At 37.6% G+C, this 22,723-nt stretch overlaps 1 protein-coding gene across 4 annotated transcripts in view; it reads right to left on the bottom strand.

Annotated features, from left to right (window-relative positions):
* The window catches only part of wwox (WW domain containing oxidoreductase), a 261,346-nt gene that overhangs the window by 231,999 nt on the left and 6,624 nt on the right, over nt 1-22,723 (bottom strand). For all 4 annotated transcript variants that reach the window (XM_016242894.1, XM_016242893.1, XM_016242895.1 and 1 more), the window contains exon 5: nt 5,623-5,729. In XM_016242894.1, coding sequence (XP_016098380.1) covers nt 5,623-5,729 — 107 coding nt within the window. The remainder of the gene's footprint in view (nt 1-5,622; nt 5,730-22,723) is intronic.

The following is a 22,723-nucleotide window of genomic DNA, read 5'->3' as shown; positions in this document are numbered from 1 at the left end:
TTTACTGACTTATTTACTGACTTATTTATTTACTTATTTACTTATTTACTTATTTATTTACTGACTTATTTACTTATTTACTGACTTATTTACTTATGTACTTACTTATTTAACTTATTTACTTATTTATGTACTTAATTGCTTATCTATTTACTTATTTGCTTATTTATTTACTCACTTATTTACTTATGTACTTACTTATTTACATACATACATACATACATACATACACAAATAAGTAAGTGGTCCATGCAGGTTATTTTAGATTGAGGAGATTTTTTTTACATATTATTACATTTATTTCAGAAGACACTGTCTGATCAATGAATGAAAAGCACACACTAAGTCAACAGAACTGTACGAGCCAGAAGGGCTGTTTGTATTTGCTCTGCTGCACATCTGCTGTTTGATTCCTGTCTGCCTTCACTGTGGCCCCATCGCACACCATAAAACCTCCACCCGCTCAACCCCATAAACACCACCAGTGTGCTTCTTACTGTAAAACTCGCTCATATTACAAATATTCAGCCTTCCTTAAACGTCTGCGCTTCTAAGAATCTGAACATACATGAGCTTATCTGAGATTTACAGTTCCGAGTTCAGTTAGTCGTCTTCTGACAAATACGTTGTTATCAACAGCGCACCACAATGAGAGGTGAAGAACTGAGCCGGTGACCCTGAAAACGGTGGCCCTGCACCCCCCCGACCTCACAACTTGCTTTGACCTTCAGATGATGCTTGGACAACCCTCGACACCTCTGTCCACGGATAAGCCCGGAGGATCTGGGAAGCGGAGATGGATGGGTTCCCGGCCGAGGGGTTAAAGCAAGCGAGGAGAAGCACGTGCGAGGAGCAGAATGCCGATTCAGCGTGACTCCGCGCTTTTGTGCGCGTTTGCTGCTGTGGTTACTGAAAATGGGAAGTTGAAGGCATTTACGGTGTGATTAGTAAGCTTGCTCACACGAACTCCGAGATCTGCAGAGCAACCTGACCTCCTCTTTAAATAAACCATTGTTTCTCTCAGGACAATAAGCAATGTTTCAGCGCAGGAAATGACATTAGCTGCATTTCACAAGGGGCCGATGTCACAACACTTGCAGAAAACATTTAAAAAATGCCAAAAAAAAAAAAAAAAAGTGTCAGTACACTCTGCACTTATTAAAATTTAACTAAACATATTAAAGAAAAATATTTTGTTGCTCTCTCTGTCTCTATAGATAGATAGCTAGAGAGAGAGAGAGAGAGAGAGAGATAATTTATTATTATGTAATGTAATATGTATATGTGTCACTAAACATATACAGTAGTTGTAAAAATACATTTTATTATTACTACTACTACTACTACTACTATTAGTAAAGAAGTCCAAAAATAAAGGATTATGTATTACGTATTTTTTTGTTTTTAAATATAATTAAAATGTAATTAAATATAATTAAAAATACTATATTAGTATACATTAAACACTATATATTAAACAATACAATATTATATTATTACAATTTTAAACATAAATAAATAATTAAATAAATAAATACACACACACACACACATATCACTAAACAAATATACAAATTATTAGTATTAGTATTATTACTACTACTATTTAGAAAAGTTGCAAAAATGAAGAATTACATAAGTGCACTGTGTGTCTTCTCTTTTTTATGATTTGTTATTGCTTTATCATTAATTATTTAAAAATAATTAAAATATAATTCAATTACATAAGTAAAAAAATTATAATAAAAAAAATATGTTAACATACATAACTATATCACGGAAGTTGCAAAAACATTTATAATATTTACATTTTTTATTTTTTTATTTATTTATTTATATATAATCCATACAAAGATGGAAATATCTGATACTGAATCTATGAAGGTTGTGTCAATAAATTACTCTTGCAGCATTCTCAAGTGAATGCTAGATTTAAAACTCGATGTATAAAACATTTTTTTATTAATTAAATTATGAAGTGAGTTAGGGTGAAATTACAAGAAGCACAATGTCGACTTTAAACTGAAACACCTCTGAACATGTTTAACAGATTTACCTCAAATAAATCCTTTATACCCAATTTTTAATCCTACAGTTCTGCAGCATATTTGACCCATGCCTCAAGAATCACTTATGGACTTTCTTGACAGGATCATTGTACTGAATGTGATACACTGCAGGACTTGACTCTGGATTTTCAACGCTAATTCACTAATTCTTCCCTTGCTCCTCTGCAAGCCCGTACGGCTTTCCAAGCGACCTCGGAAGTAGATGTGATGACCCTTCATTCTGTAGAGTCCAAAACATACATCTTTATCAAAATAACCTCAGCGTGAGAGCGTGGGAAGACAGAGAGAGTGCATTCATCATTTTAACGATTAATTTCCTTGTCCTGTCCTTCCCCGGATCTATTAATATCATTCCTGAGGTGTAAGTATGCATTTCCCGTCGATGAGATTTATTCCGATATCATACCTTCCATTACTCATCCCCGCAGCACCTGCGATTTAGGAGTCAAATCAAATTCAATATTTTTTAATCAGAATATGAAAATCTTAACTTGATCAAGCCATCTTCTGGTATTACTTTCCTCATTTCTCACAAGAAGAGTCGTGAGGGCTCATATTTGGAGGATTAAATTCAAATGTTTTGCAATAATTGTTAGAGAATGAAAAATTAAAATCCCAGCAAGGTGTCGGTAAACATTAATCAGATCGTCCAGCTTTTTTTGCCAGGTAATTTGCCTTAATATTTAAATGTTCTTTAATAACTCTGATTATTAAAGGATTCTGCGGATGTCTCCGCACTGTTTCTCCACTGGCGGATTGCGGCACGCTTGTAAAATGCCTCAGAGCAGAGCTGCTACATTTATTAAAACACGCTGTGATTTGAAGCTGTCGGGGCTGAGGAATTATCTGCCATCGAGAGGGGGCTTTGTTCAATTAGATATCGCCACTGCTTTAAAACACTTTAGATTCCCCTGTAATCCATTGGCATCCTGTAATTAATCAACTAATTCCAAGTCTCAGGATGGCTGTAATTACGGCACCTCGTAATAGCTTATTCTTTCTGCTCCAGCACCTACATTTCATTTGTTTATTTTCTCACTCTCATAAATCTGGGGGAAGTGTCAAGCGCGCCACAATATTAGTGCAATAATCAAAGTTAATTGTGATTTGAAGCTGTCGGGGCTGAGGAATTATCTGCCATCGAGAGGGGGCTTTGTTCAATTAGATATCGCCACTGCTTTAAAACACTTTAGATTCCCCTGTAATCCATTGGCATCCTGTAATTAATCAACTAATTCCAAGTCTCAGGATGGCTGTAATTACGGCACCTCGTAATAGCTTATTCTTTCTGCTCCAGCACCTACATTTCATTTGTTTATTTTCTCACACTCATAAATCTGGGGGAAGTGTCAAGCGCGCCACAATATTAGTGCAATAATCAAAGTTAATCATCAGACGGCCCTCGCGCCCCCCTCCTGCTAATAATGGAGGCTATCAGAGAGATCGGTCTCGGCTCGGGCTGCGAGCACAGAGCCACGGGCAAAAACCCTGCCACACGACTTCAAGACGAGATGAATATTAATTAAGAATTAGACTGTAAAAGTGAGAAATTAAAAGAGGAGTTGAAAGCTAGGGGATCTTTAGGAGATGTTTGAGATTTTACGTTTGCTTTTTGATGTTAAAAGTCTTCTACAAGAGCAGCAATTTTTTTTTACTTAAATTAAGGATGTTTACCAGAAGTTCTAGAAAAAGAGCAGACAATTATGGCCAGAAACATATTTTACAAAAACACAGATATAAATGCTTGACCAAAAGCAATTCCATTAAACATACTTAACAAGCTAAGATTCCTTAGCCATCTTCAAGAATCGGCTAAAAACACAACTCTTCCATCTTTATTTGACCCTCTAACCCTAGCACTCTCTATTCTAATTCTATTCTTTAAAAAAAAACACTTGTCCATTTTAGACTCTAACTCTATTCATTTGCTGCTTGTTTTCTTTTTTTTATACTAACATTTGCTTTCTAATCTTTTTGTATTCTATCTGTTTTCTTTTCATTTATTATACAATTAACAAAAGCAAAAAAGACCTCTAACACTAGCTTGCTCTATTCTTTTCTATTCTATCTGTTTTCTTTTTATTTATTATGTTATTTAAAAAACCCTTGCTACGTGTACTGCGTTAAGCTAACTGAGACTTGTCATAGCACTTGTGTATCATTGCTCTTTTGTTGATTTTGATTGCTTCTATTGTCCTCATTTGTTAGTCGCTTTGGATAAAAGCGTCTGCTAAATGACTAAATGTAAATGTAAATGTAAACATGCTTAAGATACTGCGCCGTTAACAAAGGGGCGTGCTACTGTTAAGACCAGTTCACACCAAGAACAATAATGACGATAAAGATAACTATATTTTTTTATTGTTTGTCATTGTTCGTATAAGTCATCAACTGGGAAAAAAATCATCTGAGTGTGACTCCAATGATATTGTTCTTCTGTGTTGTTATCGTTATTGTTGTAGTGTGGACCCTATTCTTGAAGGATTGGAATGATTATTAAAACTTTATCCCTTTAATACTAAATCAAGTGCCTATTTAAGTGGTGAAAATAGATAGAAACTTCAATAGCTTCAGTAATGACAATAAAATAAATCCGGACCCAGGACAAGACCTTGTGGCACCTCTATGACAGGAAACAAAAACACCTATTGTAAAGACATTTACACTGTTAAAAATAATTTTATTAATCTGTATTTTTTTCCTAGAAAACAATCTAAATATCCTTAAATTTACTGGAAAAGCAAAATCTTATAAGATATGACTTTGTCTCAGAAAAATCTTGAATTAAGTTTGGTTTTCTCATTAGTAAATAATCTTGTTTCAAGCATACGCCTTACCATTTTTTTTTTCTTCTGTGTTTTTATTGTTATAGTTTTAGTGTGGAATTTCCTATCTGGCAGAATTAGAATGGTTATTAAAACTTTAGCTAACAATTATCATTATAGTTATTGTCTTTGTTATGAACAGTCCTTGTAAAGTTTGACCCATCAAATGGAAGTATTTATCAGCTTACAATATGCTATGACTTTGTTGTAGATACAGTGACGGATCAGCTGATAGATGCGGCTTTCAGACGCTCGCGTGTGATCTTGTGTAAACGCTCGGTGAAGAGCATGAAGCGATGATCATTTAAGCCAAATGAAAATTTGGGAAATGGACATTTATAAAATTTCAGTACCAACTGGTATCGCGGCCGGTAATTTTGACAACACTAATTTGCGAGCAGTGCTATTTGTGTGGAATGCAAAGAGTTGCTACCTATGAAGAACATTTCAGCTCATATCAGCTGAGATTACATATGAGGTTACATGTCAGTTAGGATGCTGCCATAGATGGCAGCTAACTATGTAGGAAGTAGACAGTGAGGCAGCTCACTAGGATTTGGAAGAGTGCTAATGACTCAAAGCTCCACCTAATCGTGTGACTCATGAGAAGGCAGAGATGCCAGCTACACAAAATGTGATTTATGAAATGTAAAGGTCACACGGGATGACATCCCACTGCAGGAGGAGTCAGAGTGTATGTGTGTGTGTGTGTGTGTGTTCTTACTCACCCATTCTTCCGTGATCAGACTCACTGCTTTACTGGCACGACTTTGGTTTCGGCATGCTAAGATCACATGAGCACCATGAAGAGCGAAAGTTCGGGCTGTCTCAAAACCTGCAGATAGGGTGTGGGTGGGTAGACAAGGGATGGTGGAAGAGAGAAATAAAATGATTAAGATAAGTCACTTGACTACGATAAGTTATTTGCAGCAGCTGAATCCGAGCAAAGGGTGCATGGGTCCTATATCTTGGATTCATTCCCCTTCAGACAGAAAGCCAAAGGCTCTTATAAAACTCAATCAAGTCCATTTTCAAGTGATAAAAAATATCAAATTGTCACAGAAACTCTAATAGCTTTAGTAAAGATAATGAAATAAAACCGGACCCAGGACAAGACCCTGAGGCACCTCTATGACAGAAAACAAAAATGTCTACTGTAAAGACATTTACAATGTTAAAATATTTTTATAAAACTGTATTTATCTTTTTCCAGTTTAAAAAAATAAATATCCATAATTAAATTAATTTACTTGAAAAGCAAAACCATGTGAGATTATATAACTTATTCTCAAAAAAATATATACTGTAACTTGAAAGTTTAGTTTTCTTACCTCATTAGCTAATTATCTTCCTCTTGTTTGAAGCATAAGCCCCACCAAATACTTAGATTTATAATTTAAATAAAAAACACAGGGGTAAAGAGAAAATGTACATAGTTAAAAATATATATTCTCTGATGCAGGTCTTAATATCTTGTGCAATTTTATTTCTAAAGTAAATTGATGATTTATTTTTTTTTTTTTGCTTGTACTGGAAAACAGAGCAGAAAAAAGCATGGATTAAGAAAAAGTAACAAAAATAACAAAGAATAAATCATTAAAGGGGGACTAAAGTCTTTTATATATCAACTTCCTTGCAAAACCCATGATCTTAAAGCACTTCAAAGCTAATGTGATAAGACGCTCCATCACAGAGCGTAAAATATATTTTGGCCTCATTTAGAAATTGCTCTGATGGTTGCCTCATATCAGTTTCTCAAATTAATTTTCGAAATCGCCACTCTAAATGGGTCAGTCAAACCCGAAAGGTAGAAACAATGATCTAAATATATACGTATGGGAAGGCAGAAACACAAAACATTTGCTTCACCGAAAAAGGTTATATTTAGGGGGGACTTGGGGTATTGTTTTGGCTGGTTTTGCTGACCTGCCGTTTTGCATTGTGCCTTTGATTACACCAAGTATGTTTAAAGTTTCTCTTAAGCTGGCATCAGCACTTTATTACCCGGAGTGGGCACCAGTCATAAAGGAACACGTGTCTCAGAATAGATACTGCGAGAAAAAGCCTCAAGTTCATAACAATGGCTCGAGTTTGCAGGTCCGACATTAATAATCAAGTTTAAAAAAATCAGAGGGAATTTCAGATTGGGCGAACGGTCTATTTTGCCATCATACGAAGGACACAAAGGTCAAATCTCTAAATTTGCAGTGTCCCACGACACCAAGGTGAAGGAAACTGCTGTCCTCTCGGCAAGACTTTTGAGCTTTGCGGCTTTTTTTAACCCATAATCCTCAGATGCATGTTTGTATTTCTGCCAGCCAAATTTGCTCATTAAAACCAGAGTTTAATTACAGCAAACTGGCTGAAAACGCTAACAGATATGCGCTCTCTTTGCAAGCTACTTTTGTCGTAATCTCCTATTAATGTAAACCAGACACAAAGACAGAAATAAATTGGCCTTCGCACTTTTCCCTTGACACGCGGGAGGGAGCTCAAACGTTCGTCTAAGTGTGGCAGCAGCTAGCAGGTGGACTAAATGTGCTGCGTCGCCGCATGGCTGTTCCCCCGTGCAGCGGCGCTTTACTGGCTGGCCTGCCTGCTCTCTCTGACTGTGAAATAACCCTTGGCCATTCTGCTTGTAAAACATATTACACTGTCATGGCTCAGAAAAGACCTGACAGGCCAACACGGCTCAAACAGAGAGGCATGACTCCATCGCTCTGTGAACCCTCTCCAATGCTGGGCATTATGGGTATCAGTGGATATGAAAGTTGGCAGCTGTCTCTGATTGTGAGTGACACTTGCATGCATGTCAGAGTATTTTTTCGCTTCACTTTTTCCCCTTAAGTTCACTCATGATGGGAGGCCTGCACCATTCATTCCCAAAGGCCACAACGGATGCAGCAATCATTTTAAATGATTTCGGCCCTTTTTATTTTTATGCACAGGAAAGGAGCACGAACCTCACAAAACCTGAACATTGCTGGCTTATATTTCACCCCTAAATTAAAATAAAGAAATAAGATCAGATTTGCATAAATCAACAAAGCCTATTTTGAGGCCATTATTAGAGCCAGAATTTAAATTTTCAATTTCATTGTTACATTATTTGTGGAATAAACAACCAAACAAACAAATGTTCTATTTACTTTAATAAAGAAAAAAGTTCTAAAGTAAGTTTCTGTGTATTACTGTAAATATTACCAGTTTTATGAATGATTGATTGACCGATTGATTTATTTAGAGTAGGCATAAAATGCTTCAGCATATTTTGTTTTAGTGACTGTGAGTGGCTTTGTCTAAATAAATAAATACATATTACTATAGTTCTGTGATTAATGGCTTGTGAAATATTAATATATTATGACAGCATGTTTAATGTCTTTAATTGATTATTTTTTGTTTTATGTGTGTACTGTATGTAAGTATGTGTGTGTGTATGTATGAATGCAGGTATTTTTATTATTATTTTATTATATATTTGTTCATTTATGCAAAACCATAAAAATCCAATTTAGCAAGACAAAGCAACTCATGGTAATTGAAAAAGCATATGCTACTCTGCATGAATAAATAAATTAATTAATAAATCCATGATGTAATGACAATATAACAAGAATAATTAAAATGTAGAAAATAAACGCATTTTAAAAAACCTACAAAAATATGTAAGATTTACAGTAATATTATAGCTGGAAATGAGCTCAAATAACACACTGAAAAATCTCTTAATGGTACAACAATTAGACTTTAAGCCTAAACAGTGTTTAAATCTATACTGCATATATTTTTATTTCCTTCTGATTTTGAAGTGGAATGTGAACAGGTGTGTGTTCATGAGATTTACCCTGGACTGAAAGAGAGAGGGAATGGGATCGGAAATGCACTTCATACGAGTTTTCCAACACACACACATATGTAAAAACCCTTGATTGATAGTCTGGCCTTCCTCTTCTATGAAAACTAACTGAGTTTGACAGTGTGCCGGCATGATTCCAAGCCACAGACAGTTGGGACGATAGCGTGGATTAAAATGAACTTTAATTAGATTATGTTTTAATCTGATTTTCATTAAAAGGTAACTAGGAGACCTAATTGTGAGGAGAGAGCTAAGGAGTATTACCCATTAAAACTCAAAATTGGAGTAGGATAAGAACTCCTCTCTGACAAACCAAGCATGGAATTCAATTTTATGACACCTTATTAGGAGTAATGGAGAACGCCGTGTGTATCTGCAAAAGGGGCTTCCTTCCCAAGAAACAGACACCAAAATACAAACAAGAGACGGGAGAATTTAAATGCCTTTCCTGCCAGCAAACCACCAAACAAAATACCGATTTACTAGCAAATCCATAATATGACAATTAAGCACTGCGCTTTCATTGTCGCATTAATGAAAAAAGTGTCGCATTAGCGTTGATCAAAAGAGCAACTCGCAGTCACCTTGTAAAAATCGCGGCGGTTGTTCAGCTTGAAGTGTGAATTAATCAACACTGTTGTTTTTTGTAATGGAGAACAAATTAGAACATGTTTAACGACAACAGCGACCCGCCATGTATTATTTATAGAAAATAAGAGGGGCTTGACATTAATTTGGACGTAATGACTCCGCTTGTTCGTCAAAGAGAGGCAGTGAGACCCTGCACGTGTTGGGGGAGAAATCCAGCTAAATTAGCATGACACTTCATTGAAAAAAAAAAATGGCTGTCAGTAAGTAATATGATCACTGCATTGGATTTTACTGATGTTTGCTTAGACAAGCATAATATTGTTCATGCTGAGGGTCAGTGATCTGAACAAACCCTCTAACCTTAAAGATCGCGCTTCGGCGTATAACGCATTGTGTGGATGCCATGAAGACGGGATGTTCCAGAGATGACCTCTGGGTCAGTTCATGGTTTTATTGTTTTGCTAAGTTCTTCTGCAGGTCACATCCTGATCTCTAGTGGACATGTGCATTTTAGAGCGAAGGATGGGGCAATAATCCAAGACAAACACAAAGAGCGGACAGATTAACACTATAATTCGACAACATGATTCTCGTTGATATTCTTTTTCATCACTCGGACTTATGTCCTCCATAGTTATTTTAACAGTTTTTTTTTTTCAGCTTTATTAGACAGATTTACAGTGCAGAATGCACATCAAACTGTTTTGAACAGAAAAAGAGGGAGAAAGTGGGATTTGTAAATGTTGCAGGCCAGAATGGAACCTGAATCATCCACACGAGCACCACATCTCACAATTTCAGGAGTACATTGGCTAACCACTGCACCATTGCTCTGTCCTGCACTAGATTATAGTATATAGTATCTAGAATATAGTATCTCCTCAGTGTTTAACAATGCAATATGTGACTATTATATTATTATATTATATTTTTATATAATCATAACAATAACACACTTTTTTTTTTTTAAAAGTGTGCATTTGTTAATGTGGCTAACTGTTAGTCAGATAAGCATTTTTGTTGTATGGCTTACGCTGCGTTAATAGACAGATTTATAGTGAAGAGCAGACACCAAATTGCTGTGGAAAGAGGAAAAAAAAAAGATGGATAAAGTGTTTAACAGTTTATCTGACCACTGAAAGGACAAGAAAATGTTGGAAAGAGTAGCTATGCCTCATTTTGAAGGCTGCGCCCTCCAGAGGACGCATTTGTAACCCACACACGTCTTTGAAGATGTCTCATTTCAGAAAAGTAAATATTATAAAATTGACTGTTATTCTACTAAATAACTAAATTAAATTTGTTTCAATATATTGCTTACTTTTCTAAAATGACGCAGCCTCAATGACAAATGCGGCTGACCACTGCGACCTCCAGAGGGTGCAGCCTGCAAAAAGACACACAGCAAGGGACAGGGATGGAAAGGAATTGGGAAATTCTGCAGGCAGGACTCGAACCTGAATCATCCACATGAGCACTACAGCTCAAATATTCGGGAACACGTGCACCCAATACTACACAATGGCTTTGTCCTGCACTAGATCCTAATGAATCAGAGAACACTGAAAGACATAGCCTGACAAGGGATGCACATATTTGTGGATATATTGCGCAGTGGTGCCCAAAAAAATTTAAATGACCAAAGTTCGAATTAAGCTGATGTTATGTCCCAATACCACTTCTTGAAGACACTTTTGGAGCCATCGAATTATTGCTCGGCTTGATTTGACTTATCCGACTTCTGGCTCAACAAATGTGTGAGTTTGGGGTGGGGCTACCAGTTTATCAGACCAATGGCAGGCCTAATGACCATATATGGTCATGAAGCATCTCAGGGGGTGGGGCTAGAGACAGCAGGTGAAGTGAAACATATATTTTGGGGTTAAAACAGGAAGTGTGGCGCTTCCATCAGTGTGCAGGGAACCTTAATTTCCGCCATTAATAACCCCCCCCATCTTCATTTGGGATTGGGGGAGACGTTGTCATGACCCAAAGTGAAATGTATGGTTTGTAATTACAGGAGTCTGAGGAGCAGAGTTCCACCTGACCAGCCCCATGCCGTTCTATTACCCCCGCTGCTTTTGCCCCCGGCTGCCCTCTGCTGCCCTTCCCTCACGTATTTCGTCTTTGACCCCCAAGTGGCCTCAGCTAAATCCCAACATCATTTTTCATTGTGCTGCAGGTTTGCAACGGTCACGGCGTCCCCACGGCATCCCCCTCATGCCAGCCTCCCGGCCCGGCCCCCGACAGCCAAGCGGGAGCGCCGTTAATTCCATCACTGCCATTGTTAAAGAGAGAGCAAAGAGTCGTCATGCAACTTTAATATCTCCACTCTTGGAAAAACAGTAAAAGCGAAGTGATCCATAAACCACTTGAGTTCACATTCAGCCCTTCCTAACCGTTTTAAAAAGTCTCCCTCCTTTAAAAGCCAGTAAAAGGCCTTAAACGTATATATATGCATTCTGGCCGCTCATCCGGGTGGTATTGAGATCGTAATCATTATCGAACCTTTTATCCCCAGTTGTAATTTTCTTGCATGTTACATCAGTTTTTTCCGTGCTTTGTGAATTTCATCCAAGGTTAATAATGCTCAATAATTTGACTAACCAACCATACCTGGTGTTCATTACGGAGCCGATAAACAGATTAATCAAAAACGGACATGAAATGCACATTACAAGCCTCAGATTCTATTTCCTCTGACACTCAATATCAATACCAGGCTCCACAGGCACACAGAAGATTAAAGAGCAACTAAAATAAAAGAAAGAACCTAAAGTTTTTGTTTTGTTTTGTACTCGCCTAATTGCGGAAAAAGTTTCAAACGTATAATTCTTGTCCCAGATTGTGTTGTAAACATTACTTTTTATAAAAACATACGAGAAACTGTTCATATAAATATAACCTATAAATAAAAACATTTACAATATATTGGCTTTTATATAATAATTTCAGATGATGTATAAAAGATGATTTATCAATTACAAAAAAAAAAATGTATTGACTGGTTGTGTAGTCCAGGGTCACATATTTTAATACATTATATTATGAAAAACATTTACAATATATTGGCTTTTATATAATAATTTCAGATGATGTATAAAAGATGATGTATCAATTACAAAAAAAAAAATGTATGACTGGTTGTGTAGTCCAGGGTCACATATTTTAATACATTATATTATGTGTAGGTAGGTAGGTAGGTAGGTAGGTAGGTAGATAGATAGATAGATAGATAGATAGATAGATAGATAGATAGATAGATAGATAGATAGATAGATAGATAGATAGATAGATAGATAGATCAATCTAGCTCACCACAAACCATCTACTTCATGCTTTATCTAAAGAAGGAAACCCACAGAATTACTTCACTTTCTACCTTTAGCTGAGAGAGAGAGACCCAGCGACACGACCCTGGGTCGTACAGCCATCAAAATTCAATTAAACTGGAAATACATAGCGGGCATGGCATTTATCAAGGCACATAAAGCTGAAGATTTCCCGTCAGTACGGCTTGTTATTCATCCCCTGTGCCACCTTATGCACTCCATTTCCTGTCCTGACACTGAGCTTTCTGCAAAACAAAACAAGGATACGAGTTTCACAGCGAGCTCTTACAGGGGACAAATTGTGTCTTGGTTTAGACCAGATTATTCAACCCCCATTTCTACATTATATAATGCTGACAATAGCATTAATTAGGAAAATCAGAAACTACTTGATTAGATTAGAAATATCATGAAAACGCCCTTGCTTCTAAAATTTAATGAAGAACTGGGGGGGAGGAATTAAAATGTTTTGAAGTTTTATTAAAGTAAAATTGAATAGATTATTATTATTATTATTATTATTATTATTATCTTCCATACAACCAGTCTTATTTTAGTATTATTTATATACTTTGTTAGTATGTTTTGAATGATCTTTTATTTTCATATTGTCGGTTTTAATTTTAATCAATTAAATTAAATTTAATTATTTTATTATATTTTATTTATTTTTTATATTTCTATGAGCCTTATTTTATTTTTTTTCAGTTTAGTTTTAGTAATTTTAGTACTTCAACTTACTTATTTTAGTTAAGTCGGTTGCCATTTTCATGTAAAAGTTTTTCATGTCACATTTATATTTTATTTTATTTCGGCTTTATTTCAATGACGAATCGAAACCTATTTTTATTTTATTTTTGATTTTAGTTAACTCTGGGTACAACAGAGATGAGAGGGGATGGTTTATTGTTATCATTTCTCAGTTTTTGTCGCAAGCTTGTGAAAAAGGAACACAATTAAACACAACATGTGCGCAATGATAGATGACAACTCAAAAGAAAAAGGATTTAGTTTTTTTAAACACGCATAAAAAAAATAAACAGACCAGGTTTAAATGTTTGATTTGATCTTTTAGGTTTAAAGGTGAAACTGCGACTTCAGTTTCAAACAAAACTGCAGAAATAATGTTGTTTTCCAAACAGGTTTCTCTGAACAAATCCCCCATCTGCCATTGGTTAGAAAAACAGATAATCCTGCCCTTAACTCATGCTATTGGTTGAAGAAGTGTTGCTGTGTCGGGCTGGACACGAATCTAAAACAAACAAAGCAACATTCTGAAAGCCATAGTGTTTTCACTTCTCAGAGAAACAGTTTATTTAAGGTAGGAGGAAAAAATACACACTAGACCTTTAAATATTTTCTTTTTCTAGCTTGAATTCTCACTGTATCAAGGGGTAGAGCACAAATAAAGCGTCTCTAGTGAGTAACAGTGACTGCACTGGTTTACCTGCCTCATCCATAAGAACTGATGAACTGAAAATAGGAACAGAATAAATATAGAAGTCCGTAAATGTACACATGCATCCACGTCTGCGGCGCTGTGACTCAGAAAGACAAACAGAGGCCCGTTAGAGCACAGTGACCGCCACAGAGCATCCATCACCATCACAGACCGGCAGCCAACCGCTGACTCCAGCACTACACCTGCTCAACAAAAATAACCACGCGGTACACGCTCAACTGAAAACAACACTGACTCCAGCGCACGTCAAAACACAAACCGGCCCGACCAGGCACATCGGGATGGAGAATAAGTGGATCCAAATAAATGACTGATGATTTATTTGTGACTTCATGGAAGAATGTAATGGTTCTTACTGAGAAAAATAACAGAACTTGGGATAATGTAGGAGGTCTATGTAAAATGCTTAGCAGGAAATCTTGCAAACACGTTATGCAGATTTCCATGCAGTAAAAATATTAAATATATGTAAAAAGTGTGATGCATTGGTTAACATGCAGTAAGTAATGCTGTTACACAAAAAGCAAGAGAAACAAATTGCGATTCATGCATTTTACTCAATACTTGGCATATAATTAATAATTCACATAGCTTATATATATATATATATATATATACATACATTTACATTTAGTAATTTAGCAGACGCTTTTATCCAAAGCGACTTACAAATGAGGACGATGGAAGCAATCAAAATCAGAAAAACAGCAATGATATGCAAGTGCTACAACAAGTCTCAGTTAGCTTAACGCAGTACATGTAGCAAGGTTTTTTTAAATTATATAATAAATAAAAAAGAAAACAGACATAATAGAAAAAGAATAGAGCAAGCTAGTGTTAGACGCTTTTTTTGCTTTTGTTAATTGTATAATAAATAAAAAGAAAACAAATACAAAAAGATTAGAAAAGCTAGTTCGTTTTTTTTTTTAAAGGGGTCATATGATGCGCTAAAAAGAACATTATTTTGTGTATTTGGTGTAATGAAATGTGTTTATGTGGTTTAAAGTAAAAAAAAACACATTATTTTCCACATACTGTACATTATTGTTTCTCCTCTATGCCCCGCCTTTCTGAAACGCGTAGATTTTTACAAAGCTCACCGGTCTGAAAAGCGAAGTGTGCTCTGATTGGCCAGCTATCCAGTGCGTTATGATTGGCCGAATACCTCAAGCATGTGACGGAAATGTTACGCCCCTCACCATACTGTGATGCCGTATCCCGGCCGGAGCGACGAGACAAAAACATTAAAACCTATTACAAACGCATTATGCAAATCTTCCCACATAGTGAGGTAGACGTGTGGGGGTGTGTTAGAACGAGGCGTTTTAGGTAGGTGTGGCTGACTCTTAACTTTTATAAAGAATATCTCTTAGGATTTGAGACATTAGTCTTTGCAACTTTACAGATCTTCTTTATTCACCAAGAGCTTGTTACACTCCAAAGAGAAAGGAAAAATTGAAATCGCATCATATGACCCCTTTAAAGAAAACGAGCAGTAAATGAATAGAGTGCAAGTCTAAAAGGGACAAGTTTTTTTTTTTTTAAAGAATAGAATTAGAATAGAGAGTGCTAGGGCCCTATTTTAATGATCTAAGCGCATGGTCTAAAGCACAAGGCGCAGGTGCACTTAGGGCGTGTCCGAATCCACTTTTGCTAGTTTAACGCCCGGGACATGGTCTAAAAGGGTTGTCCCTATTCTCTTAATGAGTAATGGGTGTGTGTTGGGAATAATGTGCAATAAACCAATCAGAGTCTCATCTTCCATTCCCTTTAAGAGCCAGTTGCGCTCGTACCATGGCGGATTTGCTATTTACACAGCAGAATTTGCAAGCGCAAAGACTGAACGCGACTCCAGAGAGGAAACGGATCCGCTCGTGCGAGAGCAAATAGGTAGCCTAATTCTGATACATGCAATGACTATCCATTATGACATGTAGGCATTTTTATATTTATGTAGCCTACACAATAATAATCTTTTTACATTGTAATCTTTTAATTTGGCATGTTTGTGTGCTGCTGTGCATCCCTGTGTGTGTAATAAGCAGAGTGTACGCACGTTGTAACACGCTCTTTAAATAACAAAAAAATACTGTGCCATTGACTTTAGACCAGGTTTTATTTGGTCAATAGCGCAGTCTATTTCACTTGCCTCAAAATAACAATGTGCCAACAATGCATCTGAACAAACCTCGCTTTCAGGCCAGCACGCTAGAGCCCTGCATTACAGCACTTTTCAGACTTTTTTAAGCCCCTCGGGCCGGGCTTCGGGCCAATTTTCACGTCATAGTTCAGACGCGGGCTGGGCCTCGGGCCTGTTTTAGGCTTCTTCTTATTTTTATATTTTAGACATCCATCAATTAGGCTAGTGATGAAAAAATTGCCTCGCTGGTGGAAACAACACGAGACCGTGCTATTGTGACTGTCAAGAGCGGCTCGACGTGTTTAGTGTCCCGCAGCAGCAGTATGTATGGTGAACAGTTCTGCGTTCAAACGCAAGCAATAGGCTTAAGCTTGACGCAAAGCACCGGCAAAAGTAATTACCATAAATGTGACAGGGAGAAAGAGGAAGGAGATATTTGAGTTATTTACTATTCGGTGTCGCAAGGATGAAGTTGCCGATCCTGACTCACCATCTCCTCATTAGACGCGCCTTTAGAGAGAATTGCATCTTTACGGATTATGATTATAATGAAAGAGTTTTTGTTTTTGATTTGTTTTATTTCTTTAAGTCGTAATTTAAAGCTTTCTATAGATATATTTATCATGTCTGTGAGGCATGTATTCGCTGAGTTTTGGTTCATTTTTGTGAAGCGCTCCTGTTCAAGACGAGACGGCAGAAAGCGCATCATGTTTGTTTTCTTTATTTTATAAAAGCACAACGATTTGTTGATATTGTGAGTGCACACAAATAAAAGTAGACCCTTTACAGCTACGAATTATGTATTGCTCTTACCTTTATGAGCAAAAATAACGGCGTATCCACTGAAAAAAATACAAGTGATCGAGCTGGCGTCTCTATGTCCTGCAAAGTGTGCTTTAGCTTCCACTCTCCGCACAAACTATTGGATAAAGCGCACATTTATCTAGGTATAACGTTTAAACATTGTTATATGCTTGAACTGTTTTATATCTATAGATTTTATTTTAGGCAAGTCGTGATGATTTGAGAAGGCTAAATTGATCAAACATAGGCTCACTGTCTGCCGCTGGCCGCGTGGTCGATACATTAAAAAAACTAAAACTTATATTTAATGAACAAAAAATGCTCCAAACGTTTTTTTTTTATTAACTTTATAAAATAACTAAACGAAATATAATCACTTTGCTATTACATACAAAATGTAACTATATTAATAGCTGAAACAGTTGTATAAGCTGTTTTGAGAAAAGGGGAAAAAAGACGCGCTCGGGTCGGGCTCGGGCTGGTAATTCTGATAAGCTGTCGGACACAGGTCGGGCTAGGGCCTGAGTGTCTTGGGCCAGGGCCGGGCTAGGGCCTAAATTTGAGGCCTGTGCAGGGCTCTACAGCATGCCTATAGGCGCACAAATGGGCGCAAATGCATTTGCTATTTAAACAACGTGGCGCAGGACGTGAAAATGATAACTGCGTCGGACTGAAACAAGCAAAAAACACTTGCGTCGCATGATAGGGCCCCTAGAGTTAGAGGGTCAAATAAAGATAGAAGAGATGTGTTTTTAGCCGATTCTTGAAGATGGCTAAGGACTCAGCTGCTCGGATTGAGTTGGGCAGGTCATTCCACCAGGAGGGAACATTTGATTTAAAAGTCTGTGAAAGTGATTTGAGATGGCACAATAAAGCGCCGTTCACTTGCAGAACGCAAGCTTCTAGAGGCACATAAGTCTGAAGTAATGAATTTAGGTAAAGGGGTGCAGAGCCAGTGGTGGTTTTGTAGGCAAACATTAATGCCTTGAATTTTATCCGAGCAGCTATTGGTACCCAGTGCAAACTGATAAACAGAGGTGTGACGTGCATTCTTTTTGGCTCATTAAAAATTTATCTTACTGCCGTGTTCTGGATTAATTGTAAAGGTTTGATAGAACTGGCTAGAAGACCTGCCAAGAGAGCATTGCAATAGTCTAGCCTGGACAGAACAAGAGCTTGAACAAGGAGTTGTGAAGCATATTCCGAAAGAAAGGGCCTGATCTTCCTGATGTTGAATAAAGCAAATCTGCAGGACCGGGCAGTTTTATCAATCATAACTCCGAGGTTTCTGGCTGTTTTTGAAGGACTTATGGTTGATGTGCCTAACTGGATGGTGAAATTGTGATGAATTGATGGGTTTGATGGAACCTCAAGCAGTTCTGTCTTGGCAAGGTTGAGTTGAAGGTGATGGTCCTTCATCCAGCAAGAAATGCCTGGTAGACATGCTGAGATGTGAGCAACTATCGTCGGATCATCAGGATGGAATGAGAGGTAGAGTTGTCATCAGCATTGCAGTGATATGAAAAGCCATGTTTCTGAATGACAGAACCTAGTGATGCCATGTAGACGGAAAAGAGAAGTGGTCCAAGAAATGAGCCCTGAGGCACCCCAGTAGTTAGATGTTGCGACTTGGACACCTCACCTCTCCAAGATACCTTGAAGGACCTATCTGAGAGGTAAGACTCAAACCACTGGCGTGTGGTTCCTGAGATGCCCTTTGCCAATAGGGTTGACAGGAGGATCTGGTGGTTAACCGTGTCAAAAGCAGCAGACAGATCCAGCAAGATAAGTATTGAAGATTTGGAATCCGCTCTTGCCAGTCTTAGGGCTTCAACAACTGAGAGCAAGGTAGTCTCGGTTGAATGTCCACTTCTGAAACCAGAAGGAGGAGGTTGCTGTCGAGGAGGTTGTTATGTGTGAGAAAGGCAGAGACTTGGTTGAACGCAACTCGTTCAAGTGTTTTTGCAATGAAAGGTAGAAGGGAAACCGGTCTGTTGTTCTCTAAAAGAGATGGATTAAGGGTGGGTTTCTTAAGTAGTGGGTTTATACGATCTGTTATAATCTGTTATACGGTTATATGTCTAAATGCTGAGGGAAACACACCACTGTGAAGGGATGTGTTAATGATGTGAGTGAGTGCAGGTACATCTGCAGGAGAAATGGCTTGAAGGAGATGAGATGGAATAGGATCAAGCGGACAAGTAGTAGGATGATTAGAAAGGATGAGTTTGGAGACTTCTGCCTCAGAGAGTGAAGAGAAGGATGTGAACGATTGTATGTTTGCTGGTAAGATGTGCTTAACAGACTGTGGTGTGAAAAAATGTGCACTGATGATTTTAATTTTATTAATGAAGAACGTGGCAAAGTCGTCAGCTATTAGAGTTGATGAAGGAGGGGGAGGATGAGGACAAAGGAGTGAGGAAAATGGTTTAAAGAGCATGCGAGAGTTATACAAATTGTTAATTTTGTTATGATATTATGTCCTTTTTTAGCAGTGGAGACATTAGCAGAGAAGAAAGAGAGGAGTGATTGATACATATTAAGGTCAGTAGGACATTTTGATTTGCGCCACACCCTTTCAGCAGCCCTGAGCTTAGAACGATGTTCGTGGAGAACATCAGACAGCCAAGGGGCAGAAGGGGTGGTACGGCCTGGCCTGGAAGACAAGGGGCAGACAGTGTCTAAACAGTAGCACGGTTAAAATCAAGAGATGATAACTGTTCAGGAGAAGGAAGCAAAGATGAAACAATAGCAGATAGCCGGGAGGGTGAGGAGGAAGTGATTCGAGGTGTGCAGTGGAGTAACCAGCACATGATCAGTGGAGCAGTGTCGTGTGTAAATAAGGTCCAGTTGGTTGCCAGATTTGTGAGTAGTTAACACTCTCTTGAGCTCAAAAGAGGCAAGCAGATTGTGGAAGTCTGCAGCCTGAGGTTTATCTAAGTGAGTAGTGGGCAGCCATTTATGCTGCGGCGCCCGGGGAGCAGTGCCTTGCTCAATTTGGGTTACGAGTCCGACTCTCTAACCATTAGGCCACGACTTCCCCCCCTAGGTAGTCATCTCCATCTAGGTGGATGTTGAAGTCTCCAAGCACAATATATACACACAAATATAGTGTATATACTGTATATATATATATATATATATATATATATATATACAAATACACACACACACACAATAATAATAAACATTTGAAAAACTGATAAGGTCACTAGCGGATTTGTAATGGATTTGTAAAAATAAAAATCTACAAAACGAACAACGATTCACACATTTTCTTTCCTGACTACTACATTTAAAATAAAAAATTTAAGTGCATATATACATACAGTGGGTACGGAAAGTATTCAGACCCCTTTAAATTTTTCACTCTTTGTTATATTGCAGCCATTTGCTAAAATCATTTAAGTTAATTTTTTTTCCTCATTAATGTACACACAGCACCCCATATTGCCAGAAAAACACAGAATTGTTGACATTTTTTCAGATTTATTAAAAAAGAAAAACTGAACTATCACATGGTCTTAAGTATTCAGACCCTTTGCTCAGTTTTTAGTAGAAGCACCCTTTTGATCTATTACAGCCATGAGTCTTTTTGGGAAAGATGCAACAAGTTTTTCACACCTGGATTTGGGGATCCTCTGCCATTCCTCCTTGCAGATCCTCTCCAGTTCTGTCAGGTTGGATGGTAAACGTTGGTGGACAGCCATTTTTAGGTCTCTCCAGAGATGCTCAATTGGGTTTAAGTCAGGGCTCTGGCTGGGCCATTCAAGAACAGTCACAGAGTTGTTGTGAAGCCACTCCTTCGTTATTTTAGCTGTGTGCTTAGGGTCATTGTCTTGTTGGAAGGTAAACCTTCCACAGTGATCTTTGGGTTCTTCTTTACTTCTCTCACCAAGGCTCTTCTCCCCCGATAGCTCAGTTTGGCCGGACGGCCAGCTCTAGGAAGGGTTCTGGTCGTCCCAAACGTCTTCCATTTAAGGATTATGGAGGCCACTGTGCTCTTAGGAACCTTAAGTGCAGCAGAACTTTTTTGTAACCTTGGCCAGATCGGAGCTCTTCAGGGAGTTCCTTTGAACTCATGATTCTCATTTGCTCTGACATGCACTGTGAGCTGTAAGGTCTTATATAGACAGGTGTGTGGCTTTCCTAATCAAGTCCAATCAGTATAATCAAACACAGCTGGACTCAAATGAAGGTGTAGAACCATCTCAAGGATGATCAGGAGAAATGGACAGCACCTGAGTTAAATATATGAGTGTCACAGCAAAGGGTCTGAATACTTAGGACCATGTGATATTTCAGTTTTTCTTTTTTAATAAATCTGCAAAAATGTCAACAATTCTGTGTTTTTCTGTCAATATGGGGTGCTGTGTGTACATTAATGAGGAAAAAAAATTAACTTAAATGATTTTAGCAAATGGCTGCAATATAACAAAGAGTGAAAATTTTAAGGGGGTCTGAATACTTTCCGTACCCACTGTATATACACACATACACACACACACACATTACTATGTTGTGGCACATGTAAGCAGCAAGCTTGCTAAACCCAGCGTTTTGGTGTGGAAACAGCAGATTTGCGCTGAGGCCTGCGCACAGGTCTCAGGTCAGACGCTGTCGGGTGTGTTGTGACGGGGCGCTTGAGTGAAGTGAGCGGCGCTTGAGACGGTAAATAACTTTTAGTTGGTTCAATAGAGGAGAATTAAGGAAAGCGCCCAAGTCGCTAATGGGAATGAATGGGAGGCATCAGCCGGGGTCAAACACGCACCACAGGATCAATGCATGGGTGCAGGTGTACCGCGCCACAACCGGAGAACACGCTAACGACAGAGAGACAGAGAGAGAGAGAGAGAGAGAGAGAGAGAGAGAGAGAGAGAGAGAGTATCTGTTTCCATTACCGCCATTAAACTGGTAGAGAGACGACTGCGAGCGTGTTTCTGTGTGGACAGTCTAATGAAATCCAGCATGAGTATCAGTCTAATAAAAGCATAATAACCCCTCCTACTCTAATTACCACATAATGGGGTTTATTATTAGATATATATTACCGCCACAGCTATTCAAACAATAACATGCTTCATGGTTTAAAATGTAAATGACAAAACACTTATTATATCAACTAGAAACTCTAATTAAAATTATTGAATAAATACTAAAACAAGAATGGAACAAGTGTCTTACATGTTCCACTATTGTTTGGTGATTAAATATGGTAAATATGGTAATAAAGCTATAGTATTTAAGTATTTACACAACTACAGTGTGCAATAAAAGCCTTATAAAATTGCGTCAGAGACATTTTTGTGCAAGCGAACATAATAATCCCCAAGGAGACGCTATCTTGGTTATAATACCTACAATTATTTAAAGCAAATTCAATAAAATAAATGAAATAATAAATGTATATTTGTAAATGTGACCTCCTGCCATGATCTAACATTTAAAATATATGTGAAATCACTGTAATATATTGATCAAATGATCTACTATATGTCATACAACATAATGGTTATTATGTAATATTACACTATTCAGCAAAGTAATATAAATAGTTCATCTTTTTCTTGTTATCTTTCATATTGTGTGAAGGAATGCTTGAATTTGGCCGGATTCCTGAGTGACACACAGAGCTTCTCTG

Source organism: Sinocyclocheilus grahami, unplaced genomic scaffold, assembly GCF_001515645.1.
Source record: "Sinocyclocheilus grahami isolate Dianchi unplaced genomic scaffold, SAMN03320097.WGS_v1.1 scaffold675.1, whole genome shotgun sequence".
In the NCBI taxonomy this organism is placed as follows: domain Eukaryota; kingdom Metazoa; phylum Chordata; class Actinopteri; order Cypriniformes; family Cyprinidae; genus Sinocyclocheilus; species Sinocyclocheilus grahami.
This window is presented reverse-complemented; position numbering and strand designations above follow the sequence as displayed.